Genomic DNA, 18,479 nt, shown 5'->3' with positions numbered 1-18,479 from the left:
CCCTTTAACATATTTAAATGTTTCGATCATGTCCCCCCTTTTCCTTCTGTCCTCCAGACTATACAGATTGAGTTCATGAAGTCTTTCCTGATACGTTTTATGCTTAAGACCTTCCACCATTCTTGTAGCCCGTCTTTGGACCCGCTCAACATCTATCATCCCTATTGTCTTCTTGTTCTGGTCTATTACCACAATAACTGGTAGTGTATTTTTGGGAGTATAAGACACATCTTTTTCCTCCCTAAAAGCGGCTGATAATTTGGGTGCGCCTTATACTCCGAATGTAGATCTCTCTTTTTTTTTTTTTTTTTTCCCCCAGCGCTAACTAGCTGGTAATGATCTTCCCAGCTCTTACCTTGCAGGCTCTTTCATTGCTTCTCTCTGTGAAGAATGTTTTCCAAGCCCTAAGTTTTTGCAGGGTTTTTTTCATTGCTCTTACTTGCTCCGCATAAGTTTCTTTCCAGCCCTAATGAGGTGCTAACAATTTATTTATTTATTTATTTATTTATTTATTTAGTCCAATACACAATGAGGGTTTTAGTGAGTATATATCTATATACACATAGTAAAATACATGATGAAGGTTATAGAGGAGATACTCATAGTAAAATATATCTAAGAAATAATATAAGAGAAGATATAGTAATAGAACATATCAATGAAAGAATAGAAGAAGAGATATAGAAATAGAAGAAAGGTATAGGAGATATAGGAGAGCAATAGGACAGGGGACGGAAGGCACTCTAGTGCACTTGTACTCGCCCCTTACTGACCTCTTAGGAATCTGGATAGGTCAACCGTAGATAATCTAAGGGTAAAGTGTTGGGGGTTTGGTGATGACACTATGGAGTCAGGTAATGAGTTCCACGCTTCGACAACCCGGTTACTGAAGTCATACTTTTTACAGTCAAGTTTGGAGCGGTTAATATTAAGTTTAAATCTGTCATATGCTCTTGTGTTGTTGTGATTGAAGCTGAAGTAGTTGCCGACAGGCAGGATGTTACAGCATATGATCTTGTGGGCAATACTTAGATCTTGTTTAAGGTGTCTTAGTTCTAAACTTTCTAGGCCCAGGATTGAAAGTCTAGTCTCGTAGGGTATTCTATTTTGAGTGGAGGAGTGAAGGGCTCTTCTGGTGAAGTATCTTTGGACATTTTCAAGGGTGTTAATGTCTGAGATGCGATATGGGTTCAAAACAGATGTTCCCAGCTCTTACTGGCTTGCAAGCTCTTTCATTGTTACTCTCTGCGAAGAATGTTTTCCAAGCCCTAAGTCTTTGCAGAGTTTTTTCAATTGCTCTACAAGCTCCCAATGTTTCTTTCCAGGTACTAATGAGGTTCCCAGCTCTTACTGGCTTGCAAGCTCTTTCATGATTACTCTCTCCGAATAAAGTTTTTTAAAGCCGTAACCAGGAGATAAAATAATGTGCTGAAGCTGACAAGATTAAGGACACTAGCCAGAAGAATAGCTGGAAAGCAGATTCTTTTCCTTATTTTCCTCCCCAAAAACTAAGGTATGTCTTATACTCCGGTGCATCTTATACTCTGAAAAATACAGTAATTACTGGTAATATTGGCCAGTATCTGTTTGCCCATGTGGATTTGGAAGTCCCACAGAACCTTAGATAAACACACACACACTACATAACAGGAGGCACATTAGCTGGTTTGCACTTTGGAATTGCTTAAGAGAAAAACACTGATTGAAAATGGAAGCCGCTCCAAGTCTTTGGAGAGGGGCGGCATACAAATCTAATAAATAAATAAATAAATCTAATAAATAAATAACATAGAAACATAGAAGACTGACGGCAGAAAAAGACCTCATGGTCCATCTAGTCTACCCTTATACTATTTCCTGTATTTTTATCTTAGGATGGATATATGTTTATCCCAGGCATGTTTAAGTTCAGTTACTGTGGATTTACCAACCACGTCTGCTGGAAGTTTGTTCCAAGGATCTACCGCCCTGAGTCTTTGGAGAGGGGCGGCATACAAATTAATTAATTAATTAATTAATTAATTAAATAAAGATAGATAGATAGATAGATAGATAGATAGATAGATAGATAGATAGATAGATAGATAACCAACCACGTCTGCTGGAAGTTTGTTCCAAGGATCTACTACTCTTTCAGTAAAGTAATATTTTCTCATGTTGCTTTTGATCTTTCCCCCAACTAACTTCAGATTGTGTCCCCTTGTTCTTGTGTTCAATTTCCTATTAAAAACACTTCCCTCCTGAACCTTATTTAACCCTTTGACATATTTAAATGTTTCGATCATGTCCCCCCTTTTCCTTCTGTCCTCCAGACTATACAGATTGAGTTGAATAACCACCATCTATAAGACCAATATAACTAATGATACCACAACCTGGAAGTCATATACCAATAAATTGCCTTTCTCTGAAGAAAACTGATTCCTGTTGTTGGAAACAAGGCAATGGAGTGAAGAGCTTTTTACAGGTGGTCCTTGACTTACAATAGCTGGTTTAGTGACCATTCAAAGTTATAATGGTATTGAAAAAAAAATATTTAACCCCATTTCTTTACATTTATGACTGTATCTCCATGGTTACATAATCAAAATTCAGATGCTTGGTAGCTGACTCATATTAATGAGTCTTTGGTGTATAAATCAAATAAATAACTAAATAACTAAATAATAACTGAATAACTAAATAACTAAATAAGGTTGCAGGGTGTCCAGGTCATGTGAGCAATTTTTGGGACCTTCTGGCAAGCAAAGTCAATGGGGAAGCCAGGTTGATTAAGAGCCTTGTTAGTAACTTAACATCTGCAGTGATTCACTTAACAATTGTGGCAAGCAAGTTGGTAAAATAGGGCAAAACTCATTTAACAAAGATCTCATTTAGCCACAGAAATTTTGGGCACAATTGTGGTTGTAAGTTGAGGGATATCTGTATTCACGCTGTCCACCAAGGCACCTCTTACAAATTTCAATATTATACTGGATTGCTACCATACGGAATATCATACCACACTTGGAAATTTTTTTCAGCTATGCAGAATTGGTGCTATTTAATTTCTATTTTTTTCCTCTCTCTCTTTTATTTAAGTGCAAAGCAAGCAGATCTTTTCCCCTTCCCAGCTGCATGTTTAAGGGAGGGGAAGCAGAAGGAGGAATAAGAACTATGGGAAGAATTCTGTTAATCCCGACAACTGTTTCAAAGGAATTAACACTGGATGCCTGGCTAGAAAGAGAAAAAATTCTTACTTAGTGTTACAGCTGCTAGAAGGCGATGTAAAAAGCATCCAAGAGGACAGGATGGGGAAAGAGCCAGAACAGGTTCCCCTTCCCCCAATACTTTATTTTCATTTGTTCTTCTTGTTTGTAAAAAAAGAAACCATTTCCTACTATTAAATAACAGAGCACATGATTTTTGCAAATCTAATCTTCACCCTATCATCAGCCTTCTAAAGCTAAACACCAAAATTATGTCACAGCTACCGTTTCTGGTTGCCGGCTATTACTTATAGCAACAGAAATAGCCCTTAGACTTACATACCACTTAACAGTGCTTTACAGCCCTCTCTAAGCAGTTTACAAAGTCAGCATATTGCCCCCAACAATCTGGGTAAGGTTTCAATCGTAGTTAGTGATGGGCGAACCCAATGGTGTTCGGGTTCGGCAAGTTTGGATGAACTTTACGCAAAATTCGGCCGAACACGAAGCGAACCCGAACGGAGAATCCCACCAAGAGATTCCGGGGGCGGAGCTTTGACGTCACGTATATCGGCAGGTTGCTAAGGACGCCAAGGTGATCACTTCCTGGACAACATGGAATCCAGGAAGTGATCGCCTTGGCGTCCTTAGCAACCTGCCAGCAACATCAAGGCTCCGCCCCCAGAATCTCTTCGTGGGAGGGATTCCCCAGCTCCTTCAAAGGGAGGTCTTCACGTAAAAATAAACATTGTTATTTTTACAAAAAAGGACGCCGCAGCGGCGCTGCAAGCAAAGGGCGGTCCTTTCACGTAAAAATAAACATGTGATCACCTTGGCGTCCTTAGCAACCTGCCGATGACGTCAAAGCTCCGAACGCCAAACGTGACCCTGAACTTTGCCCAAAGTTTCAAAAAATTTTGGGTTCGGGTTTGGCATACCAAACACCGCAAAATTCGGTACAGACCCGAATTGTGCATGTTCGGTTCGCCCATCACTAATCATAGTCTTTTACACGTTACCTTAAAATTAACTAAACATATCCCACATACCCACACTAAAATAATATTTTTCCAGGAAAGCACGCACACTAAGAGCTTCTCAGATAAAACCATGCAGAAAATCCTGTTTCCATTTATGATGTAGCACTATGTAGCAGATCAAAAAATAAACTCCATAGGAAGACTAGAACTATATTTTAATGAGTTAAGCTATATTAAGAGCCAAGGTGGCGCAGTGGGTAGAGTGCAGTACTGCAGGCCACTAAAGCTGACTGCTAGATCTGTAGGTCAGCAGTTCAAATCTCATCACCGGCTCAAGGTTGACTCAGCCTTCCATTCTTCCAAAGTGGGTAAAATGAAGACCCTGATTGTGGGGGCAATATGCTGGCTCTGTTAAAAAGTGCTATTGCTAACATGTTGTAAGCCGCCCCAAGTCTAACAAGAAAGGCAGCATTAAAAAAAAAGCAAACAAACAAATAAATAAGAGACTCTTACAATCTTGATTGTTTCTATATTCTCTTCCTTTTATATCCCTGTGAATTAGGAAGATTGATTGATTGATTGATTGGCCACCCATCTTACCATAGATCAGTCCTTCTCAAATAATGGGGTACGCCCCCCACCCGGGGAGGCGTAGACTGATGCCAGGGGGTCATTTGACCCTGGGGAACATGCTTTTCTTTGCCACAGGGAGTAGGATGCGAGTTGCACCTGACACTTGTACTGGTACCTCCGTCATATTCCTTGATGTTGTGTCCAGGGCAGCCTATTCTAAAAGAAAACATCTTGTGAGTTCAATCAAACTTCTCAAACTCACGAGACGTTTTCTTTTAGAATGGGCTGCCCTGCACACAATGCCCAGGAACGCGATGGAGATACCCACACAAATGTCATACATGAAAATTGATTTTGAGGATACATGGAAAAAATTGAAGCACGATGGCCTAACTAATTAGATGTAATTAAGATTAGAAACAGCCTATAAAGTGTATTAGCTAATAGCTTTCTTAATTTCATATAAGAAATCTGAGTAATTATTTTTGTCCAGATGTTAAAAGTAAAGGAGGAAGCATTGGTTGGATTACGTATACTGAAAATTAAAAAATGATTTATTGTAATACAAATTCAATATTGATGGTTTTTCATTTTGTATATGTGATTGGAGTGAAAATTTTAAAAAAATTATTTGCCAGAAAACAAATGTCAGGTAGAATGTGCGTCTTGCAGTGGGGCGCAATTTGGGGACTATTGATAGTCGCAACAGAGAGTTGGGGAGCGCGAAATGTTTACTTCTTCCTAGTTGGGGCATAACAGAAAATAATTGAGAAGCACTGCCCCTAAGGTAACTCTGGGCGGCTTAGACTTACAGTACATAAAATCTGTAATATGCCATCACTCTGCTGAACATCCAATTCTCACAATGCTTTCTAATGTCTATGTGCATGTAGTATGCCTGTAGCTATATTATTTACCATCATTATATTCTTTATTTATTTATTTTATTTATTTATTACTTAGATTTGTATGCCGCCCCTCTCCGAAGACTTTACTCCTTCCCCCTTTCTATTGGTATTATGATGATGATTATCATTCTTCTGTTGCTTTGCATGTATACTGCCTTGTGGGTCTAATGTTACTTGGGCAAATAAAGTACTCAATCCAATTCAAAGTCACAAAGGCAGCTGAGTCATTTAGGGTCCCTTTCCTATTTCCTTGATACATACATCCATGCGTGAGTGTGTGTTTGTGTACGGATGGATAGGGAGGCACGGGACAAGGACGAGCAGATTTTATCTCCATCATTCTGGTTTTTGCTAAATTAGGAAAGCCAATAGAATTAAAGCATTTCCAGGACTGCCATGTGATATTATGCATTTCTAATAGACTACCAGCACAACAGTATCTGGCTTTTTAGGAGGAGAGCAGCAATATTAGTTTAAACAGTGATTGGAAGAACAGCAGTATATTCTGCAAAGAGTAATAAATACCACTCTGATGCCATCTGGGCTTAAGGGGAGAAAGGACTAGTATCACTAATGCTAAGGTTGGCTAAAGACATTCACTCATGGGCCGGGAATGAGACATATGGTCATGGGAGCAAAAATGTTGCCACTTATGATTTATAGGTATCAGATAATAATAATAATAATAATAATAATAATAATAATAATAATAATAATAATAATTTATTAGATTTGTATGCCGCCCCTCTCCGAAGACTCGGGGCGGCTCACAACGATAAAAACAATATTATACTGGCACAAATCTAATATATATTTTTTTTAAACCTAAAAACCCTATCATAATTAAAAACCAAACAGCACATATATACCAAACATAAATTATAATAAGTCTGGGGGAAAGGTGTCTCAAATCCCCCATGCCTGGCGGTATAGGTGGGTCTTAAGTAGTTTATGGAAGACAAGGAGGGTGGGAGCAGTTCTAATCTCCGGGGGGAGTTGATTCCAGAGGGCCGGGGCCGCCACAGAGAAGGCTCTTCCCCTGGGGCCCGCCAGACGACATTGCTTAGTCGACGGGACCCGGAGAAGGCCAACTCTGTGGGACCTTATCGGCCGCTGGGATTCGTGCGGTAGCAGGCGGTCTCGGAGGTACTAAACACCCGCTAGCCAAGACTTCTATTTATTCATTTATTAAGAAATGTTATACGAGTGCCAAACACATGGTGATGTTTATATCTCAATCTGTGTCTCAGCATCCCCAGGTTGACCTAGAAAACCAACAGGGGTTGGCCTAGGTTAGTACTTAGATATCACCAGTGGATATCAGAGCTTTAGTTTAGACTGGGAAATGAAAACAAGCCCAGAAGAATACCATTCATTTTGATAAGCAACATAGCATAGAGATATACAGTGGCACCTCTATTTAAGAACTTTATTCGTTCCGTGACCAGGTTCTTAAGTAGAAAAGTTTGTAAGTAGAAGCAATTTTTCCCATAGGAATCAATGTAAAAGCAAATAATGCATGCAAAACCATTAGGAAAGAAATAAAAGCTCGGAATTTGGGTGGGGGGAGGAGGAGGAGGAGGAGGAGGACAGTCACTGCTGAAGGAAGAAGGTGAGGTGAGGGGAATCAAAAATATCCAAAACTTTAAGGCTTAAAAAAAAAAGAGGGACTCTGAGGCGGTGAGGAGAAGCACATGCCTCCCATACAGCCAGCGCAAGGCTGCCTCCCATACACTGCGCCAGAGAGAGAAAACCAGGCTGGCGAGATGGGGGAACCTCCCAGTCTTTTGACCAAAAGGCGGCGGCTGCTGCTGCTACCTGCTTCCCCTTCCTTCCCATGCTGAAGGGCTCCCCTCTCCTCTCGTTTGCTCGCTTTGTAGCTGGTGCCTTTCCTTCAATGTGGTGACTCCTCAGTTTGGCTGAAGCTGAGTTGTTCCTGCCGGGGCAAAGTGCCCCCTTTTGCCTTTCCACACCCAGATGCTCCAGGAGGCAACCTCGCGCTGGGTATATGGGAGGCAGAGCAAGGGAGTAACCACAGTGAAGTGGTTTATTCCCTCTCCAAGCACCCAGAGAAAGGAAAATGCTTCGTTCGCTCTGGACTGCCAAAGCCTCCTTAAATGCCACCGAAAGGCTGCTCTAGCAGCCCAGAAAAGCCTGAGATGGCTGGGATTAAAGGGGGAATGGCAGGAAACTGGCCAGGCCTTCGTACCACTCTCAAATTTCCTGGGAAATTTTTCCGGGCTTGGGTTCTTAAGTAGAAAATAGTTCTTAAGAAGAGACAAAAAAAGAACACCCGGTTCTTATCTAGAAAAGTTCTTAGAGGTGTTCTTAGGTAGAGGTACCACTGTACAACTAAGATATACATCTGCTTACATATACAGTGATAGATAACTCAATGCCTGCTCCATCAGGAAATCCACAAATTAAGGTGTAGATACCTGCAGATTCTTTTAGAGTGGGTGGCCATTATGAAGTTAATTAATAATGATAATAATTCATCCTGTTAAGCTATGGAACCAGTGTTAAACACTCCATAGCTAAAGCTCCCTCAGCAGGTTACAAGATGACTCAGGAGACCTATTTTAAAACATTAAATTTGTTCAGGTTGCTAATTAAAGTACTGCTGCAGATTTTTAAAGATAAAAATAAATAAATTACAACTGTAATCGAGGTGGGGTCAAAGGTGAAGGCTCATAAAGCTACAGGAGGCATGCTAAGCAATTGAACCACTTCCACATGACCTGCCTCTGTAGAATTCTGAGGATCTGGTGGCAGGATAAGGTGCCTGACACTGAGGTCCTCTCCAGAGCAGGCCTGCCATCAATTCCCATCCTGCTGATGAAAGCCCAGACATGCTGGGCAGGCCATGTTGCTAGACCATTGCATCCCTAAAACAGCTCCTCTATCGTGAACTGTCTAAAGGAAAGCGATCACATGGGGGACAAAGGAAGCGATACAAATTCAGGTCCCTCAATATCAATATCAACTTTATTTGATTAGTCAATCGACCATATCAAAGCGAGGAAAAGGACCACATCGGTCGTCATAAAACTGTGACTGGTTAAAATACAATAAAATTGGCTAAAATAGAGGGAATTTGAATAAATAATAAGTTAAAATGCAGTATAATATGCTAAAATTGAGTAGTAAAACATGAGAATATAACTCGTGCAAAGGATTATATTAAACAAATCGAAGATACTGATATAAAATATTCTTAAGTGAGTTCATCTCCTTTGCATGCCAACCCAATATGTTCTATAAAACGTATTCTCATCTGAACAGCCCTGACTATAAACTTAGCAGTTCTAGAAACTACATATATATTTGTACCCTGAAGAAAATATGATAATTGTTTATTACAATCCCAGTGTATGATTTTGTCAAGTAGGGGCTGTAAATACTGAGGAGTATAGTTTACAATTGAGTAGCACATGTGCAATGTCTTCTATTTCTGGTGCACCGCAAATGCATGTTCTCTCAAAATATGGTACTTGGTGGAATCGTCCATATTTGACCATAGAATCTAACTGCTCAAATCTTGCTCTAGTGAGTGCTGGTCTATGGTATTGGGTCAGACCCATTGTCAGGTATCCCTCAATATCGACACCACCTCCTGGGAAACCCTGGCACAAGATCGGCCACCATGGCACATGCTGATCCACCAAGGCTGCCAGACCTCTGAGGTCAGAAGAACATTCAGAGCAGTAGAGAAACGAGCACTCCCCAAAGCCAGGGTTGCAAATGCTGTAACAATGTGGCCACACAGGTCTGCCCAACATGTGGCAGAATATTTTGTGCCTGTATAGGCCTTAACAGCCACCTGCAGACACAGCCCACGACCCATTATATGTCAAGGTCCTCCTTGAACACGATGGACGAACATCATTGATGCTTTATACTCTTAGTTATGGGGTTACTGTCACTTTTCTTCTTTGTTCATTCTGCTATTTTATTTTTTATTCCAGTTAGTTTCAATTTTCCGTGTTGTTACTGCTACATTTATATACATCATATCTAACTGCTTTATGACTGTAAATAAAGATACCACCACAAGTAGGAAATCTAATATCAGAATAAGCACACTAGAGTGCCTTCCTTCCCCTGTCCTATTGTCTCTCCTATATCTCATATATCTTCTCTTCTATCCCTATATCTTTTCTTCTATTCTCTCATTGATATATTTTATTCCTATATCTTCTCTTCTATTCTTTCTTTGATATATTTTACTCGAGTGTATCCTCTATAACCTTCATTGTGTATTTTTGTGTATTGGACAAAATAAAATAAATAAATAAATGATCACCCAACCTCCCACTCAAGATCTGTGTGATTGAATGGCATTTACCCAAAAACCTCTATTCTTTTCAACTTGGCTTGTATCTTTAAATCTTGATACTATCAGATCTGCTTTTGTTAATATTAAAACTGCAAGATGCCTCCTTTCTTAAAGGAGATAATTATTGGATTCCCCTCCGAGAGGGGAAATTATAGGCTTGTCTCTTAACTTTCCATGCCAATTGAGAGAAAGGCTTCTCATTTGGAGGAAGCAGCCGAGGAGCAGATTATCTCGATTATTTTCAAACAGGCTTCAAATTGAAGGAAGCATGTTTTGGTTAATCTAAAAGAGGACCGGAGTCAAGTTTGCTTTTCTTAATCTTTTAGTAGTGATGTTTACAGCTATCTGAGAGTGGTTGTGATTGTAACCAGCGGTGGGCTACGAGCCGGAATGCTAAATTGCTCCGGAGAGGGGCGGCATACAAATCTAATTCATCATCATCATCATCATCATCATCATCACCAACTGGTGATGAAATACGAAATCCAGCATAGTGATCTCGTTTGCTGTGTTGTACTGACATAATAATAATAATAATAATAATAATAATAATAATAATAATAATAATAATAATAATAATAATTTTTAAAAAATTGCACTCGCCACCGCAGCTCGTAAGTTCTTGTGGGGCCAGCACAATTTTGCCTCCGCAGGTGTGCCCATGTTTCGGCATGCGTGGAAGCAAAAAAACCTTGCCGAAATACAGGAGCACCTGTGGCTCCATGCGTGATTTTGCTGCCTCCATAGGAGCGGAAGCAAAATCGCGCTGGCCCCACCAGAATTGGCAAGCGCAATTTTGTGTTCCGGCTCACAGACCACTTTTGATTGTAACCCAGTATTTCATGGGTTCAATTTCATCTTAGACAGATGCTCCTTGAAATAGAGACAAATGGAACCAACTCCCCCCAGAGATTAGAATTGCCCCCACCCTCCTTGCCTTTCGTAAGCTACTTAAAACCCACCTCTGCCGCCAGGCATGGGGGAATTAAGACTTCTTCTCCCCCTAGGCCGTTACAACTGTATGCATGGTATGTTTGTATGGATGTTTGGTTTTTATATATTAAGGGGTTTTAATTTGCTTTTAGTATTGGATTTTATTGTATACAGTGGAACCTCGACATACGAGCAGCTCTACTTACGAGCTACTCGAGATAAGAGCTGGGAGGGGAGCGACATTTTTGTTCGCCTCCCGAGCTCACATTCGGGATACGAGCGCCAAGGAGCTGTCTCCTGAAGCCGAACGCTAACTTCCGCGTTCGGCTTCAGGAGACAGCTCCTTGGCGCTCGTATCCCCCCGAGCCCCCCAGGCCAGCTGCGACGTTTTAAAACACCCGCGCCGCTTCGCAGCTGTCTCCTGAAGCCGAACGCGGAAGTTAGCGGCAGCGGGTTTTTTTGTTGTTGCACGGATTAATTGACTTTACATTGTTTCCTATGGGAAACAATGTTTCGTCATACGAGCGTTCCGACTTACGAGCCTCCTTCCAGAACCAATTAGTCTCGTAAGTCGGGGTTCTACTGTATTGTTCATGATTGTTGTTAGCCGCCCCGAGTTTTCGGAGAGGGCGGCATATAAATCCAATAAAACTTGAAATTTGAAATATGTAAAATCTCTTATGACTTTATTTTTCTCCAGTGGTTTTCCATATGAAATATCCTGGGTGATATCATTTAAAAAATGGTATCGATGATACCAAAATCTAATTCAGATTAATGAGAAAGCCCACAATGCCTGAAGTAACGCATTGGATTAATCCTATATATATGTATGTATGTATCAGAGGTGAGATCCTCCCGGTTCAGACCAGTTTGTCCAAACCAGTACTGACCCATTTTTGATGTCATGATGATGTCATGGCACCAATTTGGTCGGTGCCAATCTGTGGGCATCACCATTTTTTTTTAAATGATTTTTTTTCTCATAATCTATGTATATATGCAATATATTCTTCCTTTATTATTTGATAAAAAAGACAGCTCAAGAATATCAAGTACATACCTGATATTCTTTTCTCCTTTTGTTTTCCCCATTGGGCTAAGGGAGAGCGGCTGGTCCAAAGTCACGCAGCCAGCTTTCAAGTCTAAAGTGGGACTAGAACTCCTGGTTTTTAATTTAACCCAAACAGAATTCTAAGAACATAAGAAGAGCTATGCTGAATCAGTCCAAAGCCCAGACCCTCCCTTTCACTTGACCCCCAACAAATGGTAGTCAAGGGAATCCTGCCTGCCTCAACCAACATAGAGGCGGCACATGGACATCCGTTTCAATAACCACCAATACACTTGGCAGCCATGAATCTGTCTAATCCTGCCTTGAAACTATCCAGACGGACAGCTGTCCCAGCCTCTTCTGGAAGTGAATTCCATAAACCAATGACCCTCTGGGTGAAGAAATATTTCCTTTTATTTGTCCTCACTTTCTTACCTATGAGCTTTAGGGAGTACCCCCCTCGTCCTAGTATTCTGTGACAGAGAAAAGATTTTTTCTCTAGCCACCTTTTATATCCCATGCATGATTTTATACACTTCGATCAAGTCACTTCTTAAACGCTGTCTTTCAAGGCTAAAGAGACCAAGGCATTGCAACCTGGTTTCATAAGGGAGGTGCTCCATTTCCTTGATCATTCTTGTTGCCCTTTTTTGCACCTTTTCTAGTTCCATTACATTCTAATGAGCCAAATGAAACAAAATATGTTAAAACTGTTGCTCACTTTTTATCTCTGGTATTAATTTTTGTTTTATCATTTTATTGTTTACCACTGAAAGACTTTGACCGTCAACGTTATAACAATTTAAAGAGAAACATATTTCTTTTAGACTGGATTCACATGAGGTTAGCCCATGATTTATTACGTAACAGAATTGTTCAGATTTCTACAATACATGGAACCTTCAAATAAACATATGGGTTGGATTTGCACAAAACAATAGGTTAGAACATTTAGTATTGTGTGATTTATTGTATCTTGCAAACACAGCCTTAATGTGCAACAGAAATATATATATATACTGTACCTGTAACTTAAATCAAAGTTTCTGCTTTCTGGGTAATCTTCCACATATTTGAAGAGAATGGTCATGTCTTCATTTATTTTATTTACTAATCAAATTTATATGGCTGCCCATCTCACAATAAGCAGCTCTGGGCAGTGTACAAAAATAAATGCAACAATTATAAAAACAATCCTTTTAAAATATATGGTAGTAAGTCATATTAAAAACGAAAAACATTCCATCATCTTCTGGGTAGGGAGTGCCTGAGTCTGCCATATCTCTGGCCTCTTCTTCATGTTATACATTGTCAGCTCCTTTTGCATTTCCCCGTAAAAATTCACTAGGAATTTTTATTAACCTGTAAAATTGGGTGTCAGAAGCAGCCACAGTTCACCAGATAAGATCTGGATCTATTAAAATAAGAAACCTTGAGTGTTATGACTGGGAAATTCTAATAACCGAACTTAAAATTACGTTCGACTTTTTGGCCACCATGTTACATTGCTGACTCACTTAGAAAGTGATCACAATCTCAATTCACTGACAATATTTTCACATATTCTACTGTTGTCCATCCTATTTGTCTGCATTTTTCCAGACATTAAGAACCCTTTTCTTTTACATCCATCATTCCCAACTCTAAAGTCTATGTTTCTATCCTCTTTCATCCCTACCTTCTAAATTATCCTTTATCTATTGCAGTGATTTTCAACCTTTTTTGAGCCGCGGCATATTTTTTACATTTATGAAACCCTGGGGCACATGGAAGGGGGGTTGCGGGGGGCTAAAAAAAGTTTGGACAAAAAAATTCTCTCTCCCTCTTCCTCCCCTTCGCTCTATTTCTTTCTCCCTCCCTCTTTCTTTCTCTCCCTTCCTTCCTCTTTCTCTCTCTCTCCATCCCTCTTTCTTTCTCTTCTTTCCTTCCTCTCTTTTTTGCTCTCTTTCTCTCTCCCTCCCTACGTCCCTCTATGTCTTTCTCTCTCTCTCCTTCCCTCCCTCTTTCTCTCTCTCTTGCTTTCTTTCTCCCTCTCTTTCTCTCTCTCTCTCTTTCTTTCTCTTGTTCTCTCTCTTGCTTGCTTTCTCTCTTGTTCTCTTTCTCTCTCTCTTGCTCTTTCTCTCTCTTGCTTCCTTTCTCTCTCTCTTGCTTTCTCTCTCTCTTGCTTTCTTTCTCTCTGAGCTTCGCGGCACACCTGACCATGTCTCACGGCACACTAGTGTGCCACGGCACACTGGTTGAAAAACACTGATCTATCGGATATCAACTACATATTTTTAGAAGAAATAATTCTAAGAATTACCTGCATTTTGTTAGCCATTTTAACATTCCCAAAGACAGGCAGGTTACAAATTAATTAAAACGCATCGGTTCTCACTTTTCTTTAACATCTGTGTGCACGCCACACCTTGCCGACTTCCAATAAATTTATTTGGTCGGACTCGGATATCTATGCCGCCCGACTCTGGGCGTCTTAAAACAAATTAAACTACCGGTTCACTTCTTTCTCTCCTCTGCATATAAAACTGCAGTCTAAAGAAAAATTCTTCCTGATGTGGGAAAACTAGCTTCCTCCAAATTAAAGGGCTTTGCTCTCCAATTTCCTGTTTTGGGGAAGGGTTCCAAATCCCGTTAAAGGCGACTGGCCATAATATAAACAGCCACACTTAGCATTATTTTGTGTCCATTTGACAAATGTATCTTTTTATTTTATGTACGCTGAGAGAATATGCACCAAGACAATTCCTTGTGTGTCCAATCACACTTGGCCAATAAAATTCCATTCTATGCTATGCTATTCTATGCTATGGTATTCTATTCTATTCTATTCGTAAACAAGGAGTGCAGATTCCTCTTTTCCCAAACCGCCGCCTCCAGATGTGCTGGGAACTACCCTTCCCATGACCCCCCCCCCTCCAAAGGGGTTGCTCTCTCCATACCGAGGAAGGCTACTCTAAGGGGCAATTCTTTTCCTCTTCTAAGCAGCTGAGTGAAATCAACGCATCAAAACCAAAGCGAGCAAACCCCACCCTGTCCGCCCGCTTCTCCCGGTTTGGGCAAGGAGGGCGGAGGGACGATCTTGGCCAGCAACGGAGCAGGAGCTGCGCTTCGCCAGTCGCCCCATTGTCTCCCTTTCCGCTTCTCTTCAAGTACAGCCTCCCCCCCATCACCCCGCTCCTCCCGGAGCCCAAGGGGCAAAAGACAACAGGGAGGGTCCTCCCGGATCAAAATAAAGCGAGGAGATCCACCCGTTAGATCCGGAGACCCAGCAACCTCCTCCCACCCAGCCTTGGCCCCGGGAGAGGGGGGGACGATGGGCGAGGCCGTCTGAAAGTCCCTTCGCCACCTAGCCCGGGCGGGGTCCACAGGCGTGGCGGAGCATCGCAACGGGCCGAGGCGGGGGGGGGGAGGAAAGGCCCACTCGGTCCTGCGCCCCGCCGTTTCCCAGGCCCTCGCCCCGGTGCCGCTCCCGGATCCCGATCCACCTACCCCAGCTGTTCCTCTCCTTGCGGTTCTTGGCCATGGTTCCTCCCGCCCGGCGGCTACCTGCTGCCTCTCGGATCCGAGGAGGAGGAGGCGGCGGCGGCGGGGGCTGCAGCCGCTGTTGCTAAGACGAAGAAGGGAAAGCGCCGCCGCCCGCCCGCCGCTGCCTGGCCAAGAAAGGCGTCTCTTAGCTCAGCATCTCCTGCGGGAGGGCGCAGGGAAGACTGCGTCGGGCGCAAACGTGGATTTGCAGACGGAGAGTGCGCGCTTTGCTTCCCCACGCACACGTGTCCAGCTCTCGGGGGGGGGGGAAACCGCCGCGTTTTCCTTTAACACCAGCCCGGCGCGCACCATCCGCACGACCCGATCGCGCTGCGGAGCACCTGCGGACTGAGGAGGCGCGCATGGCGGGGCGCGGCAACCGAGTATGCGCCTGCCCACCGGTGCGGCGGGCTTTGGGCACACCCTGGAGATGAAGGAATCGGTCGCGTCGCCGGGTAATTTGGACCCGGGGCCTCTTAAAGGACTGGAAGCCACGTGCGGGACTCACGTGCTCCTTCGGCCCGGCCGATCGTTCCTAGTTGGTATTTTGGACCAGGGTACAGAAGGTGGCATTGTTTTGATGCGCGTTGGCCCCATCCCTGTGCCAAGACGGGCCTCGAGAGAGCGGATCCCCGCCCTTAATACACTGCTCAAAAAAATAAAGGGAACACTTAAACAACACAATATAACTCCAAGTAAATCAAACTTCTGTGAAACCAAACTGTCCACTTAGGAAGCAACACTGATTGACAATCAATTTCAGAATGCTTGGCTGAATAGCTAGAGGTTTAACAAGCAGGCAGGGGGAGATTGTGATCCGGCTGTATAGAGCACTAGTGAGATCACATTTGGAATACTGTACTGTGTTCAGTTCTGGTGACCTCACCTATAAAAAGATATTGATAAAATTGATCGGGTTCAAAGACGGACTACAAAAATGGTGGAAGATCTTAAGCATAAAACTTATCAGGAAATACTTCATGAACTCAATGTGTATAGTCTGGAGGACAGAAGGGAAAGGGGGGACATGATCAAAACATTTAAGTATGTCAAAGGGTTAAATAAGGTTCAGGAGGGAAATGTTTTTAATAGGAAAGTGAACACAAGAACAAGGGGACACAATCTGAGGCTAGTTGGGGGAAAGATCAGAAGCAACATGAGAAAATATTATTTTACTGAAAGAGTAGTAGATGCTTGGTACAAACTTCCAACAGACGTGGTTGGTAAATCCACAGTAACTGAATTTAAACATGCCTGGGATAAACATAGATCCATCCTAAGATAAAATACAGGAAATAGTACAAGGGCAGACTAGATGGACCATGAGGTCTTTTTCTGCCATCAATCTTCTATGTTTTTAGGCTGTTGTGCACATTCGACTTTGTACAGAATAAAGTATTCAATAAGAATATTTCATTCATTCAGACCTAGGATGTGCTATTTCAGTGTTCCTTCTTTTTTTTTTTTTTGAGCAGTATAGTTTACAGAGCCAGTCCGGATACAAAGCAGCAGTCAGAGCTGGAGAAACACAGAAAAATAAGTAGGGACTGTCAGCAGCTGAGAATGTTGCACATTTATTTCAGTGGCTGGATTGTCCCCCCCCCTGCCCCCCCCGCCCCCAAGAAGCTTTGCTCCCAGGAGAAGTATTCCTGCCTTTGCGGATATCAATTATAGGTAAACATAGGATCTATACAGGCAAAGATGAGAAAAGGGCGAGTACAAGTGCACTAGAGTGCCTTCCATCCCCTGTCCTATTGCTCACCTATATCTCCTATTCCTTTCTTCTATTCCTATATCTCTTCTTCTATTCTTTCATTGATATGTTCTATTACCATATCTTCTTTTCTATTCTTTCGTAGATATATTTTACTATGAGTATCTCCTCTATAACCCTCATTATGTATTTTACTATGTGTATATATATATATAAGGAGCTGTGATGTTCCTTCAATACACCAGGGTGATTCGACACAAAAATATGTAACCCTTCCCTGGTGCAGAGCTGAAGGGATTGGATACTGTAGCCTAGACTAGAGGATAATTCTCTGCCTTACAAGGCAAAGGTTGCAGGTTCAAGTCCCAGTGGGTATGGCTGGCTGATGAGGCCAAAATAAGGCCGAAATAGATCTATCCTAGTCTCCCTTAATTTTCAAATTCAGCAAAAAAACATGTGACTATATATATATTCATATTTACAGCAACACGAAGCTTAAAACTTCAGCCTGATGATCGTGAATGTGATTTCACTGAAACGTCGCATAGACACTCAAAATATTACACGGGGCAAAACCCGAACTCAGAACAATCTACATATACAGTGTATATATATGTGTGTGTGTGTGTGTGTGTGTGTGTGTGTGTGTGTGTTTTCGTAGATTTTCACGGGTATATGTATGTAGATTGTTCTGAGTTCGGGTTTTGCCCCATGTAATATTTTGAGTGTCTATGCGACGTTTCGGTGAAATCACATTCACCATCATCAGGCTGAAGTTTCAAGCTTCGTGCTGTTGAAACTTCAGCCTGATGATGGTGAATGTGATTTCACGCGAACTCAGAACAATCTAAATAAATAAATAATAAAAAGAATTACAACTAGGATGCACCCATGTTCAAAACCCTGGAGTGTCAACGAAGGTTCCTTCAGACTAAGAGCTCAATGGTCCCCATTGAAGGAAAAGCTCCAAATAAAGGAATCACTGAGTAGTCCTAGGTCTACATCAGTGGTTTCCAGCCTTTTTTAATTTTATTTATTTTTATTTATTTATTTTGTCCAATACACAATAATGCACAATGAAGGTTATAGAGGATATAGTAGAGAAGAAATACGAGATATAGGAGAGACTATAGGACAGGGGATGGAAGGCACTCTAGTGCACTTATGTATGCCCCTTACTGACCTCTTAGGAATCTGGAGAGGTCAACCGTGGATAGTCTAAGGGTAAAATGTTGGGGGTTAGGGGATGATACTATAGAGTCCGG

The 18,479-nt window shown here is 41.8% G+C and overlaps 1 protein-coding gene across 1 annotated transcript in view; it reads right to left on the bottom strand.

The window, feature by feature from the left end:
• ATL1 (atlastin GTPase 1) overlaps window positions 1–15,761 on the bottom strand; it is a 68,549-nt gene extending 52,788 nt beyond the window's left edge. Inside the window, 1 exon segment of the mRNA XM_070749299.1 lies at window positions 15,465–15,761. Coding sequence (XP_070605400.1) covers window positions 15,465–15,498 — 34 coding nt within the window. The 5' untranslated portion in view covers window positions 15,499–15,761.
• Window positions 15,762–18,479: the final 2,718 nt, after the last annotated feature.

The sequence above is a fragment of the Erythrolamprus reginae genome, chromosome 1, assembly GCF_031021105.1.
Source record: "Erythrolamprus reginae isolate rEryReg1 chromosome 1, rEryReg1.hap1, whole genome shotgun sequence".
NCBI classification, from domain to species: domain Eukaryota; kingdom Metazoa; phylum Chordata; class Lepidosauria; order Squamata; family Dipsadidae; genus Erythrolamprus; species Erythrolamprus reginae.
The sequence above is the reverse complement of the archived record's forward strand: the minus strand, read 5'-3'. Positions and strand labels throughout refer to the sequence as shown.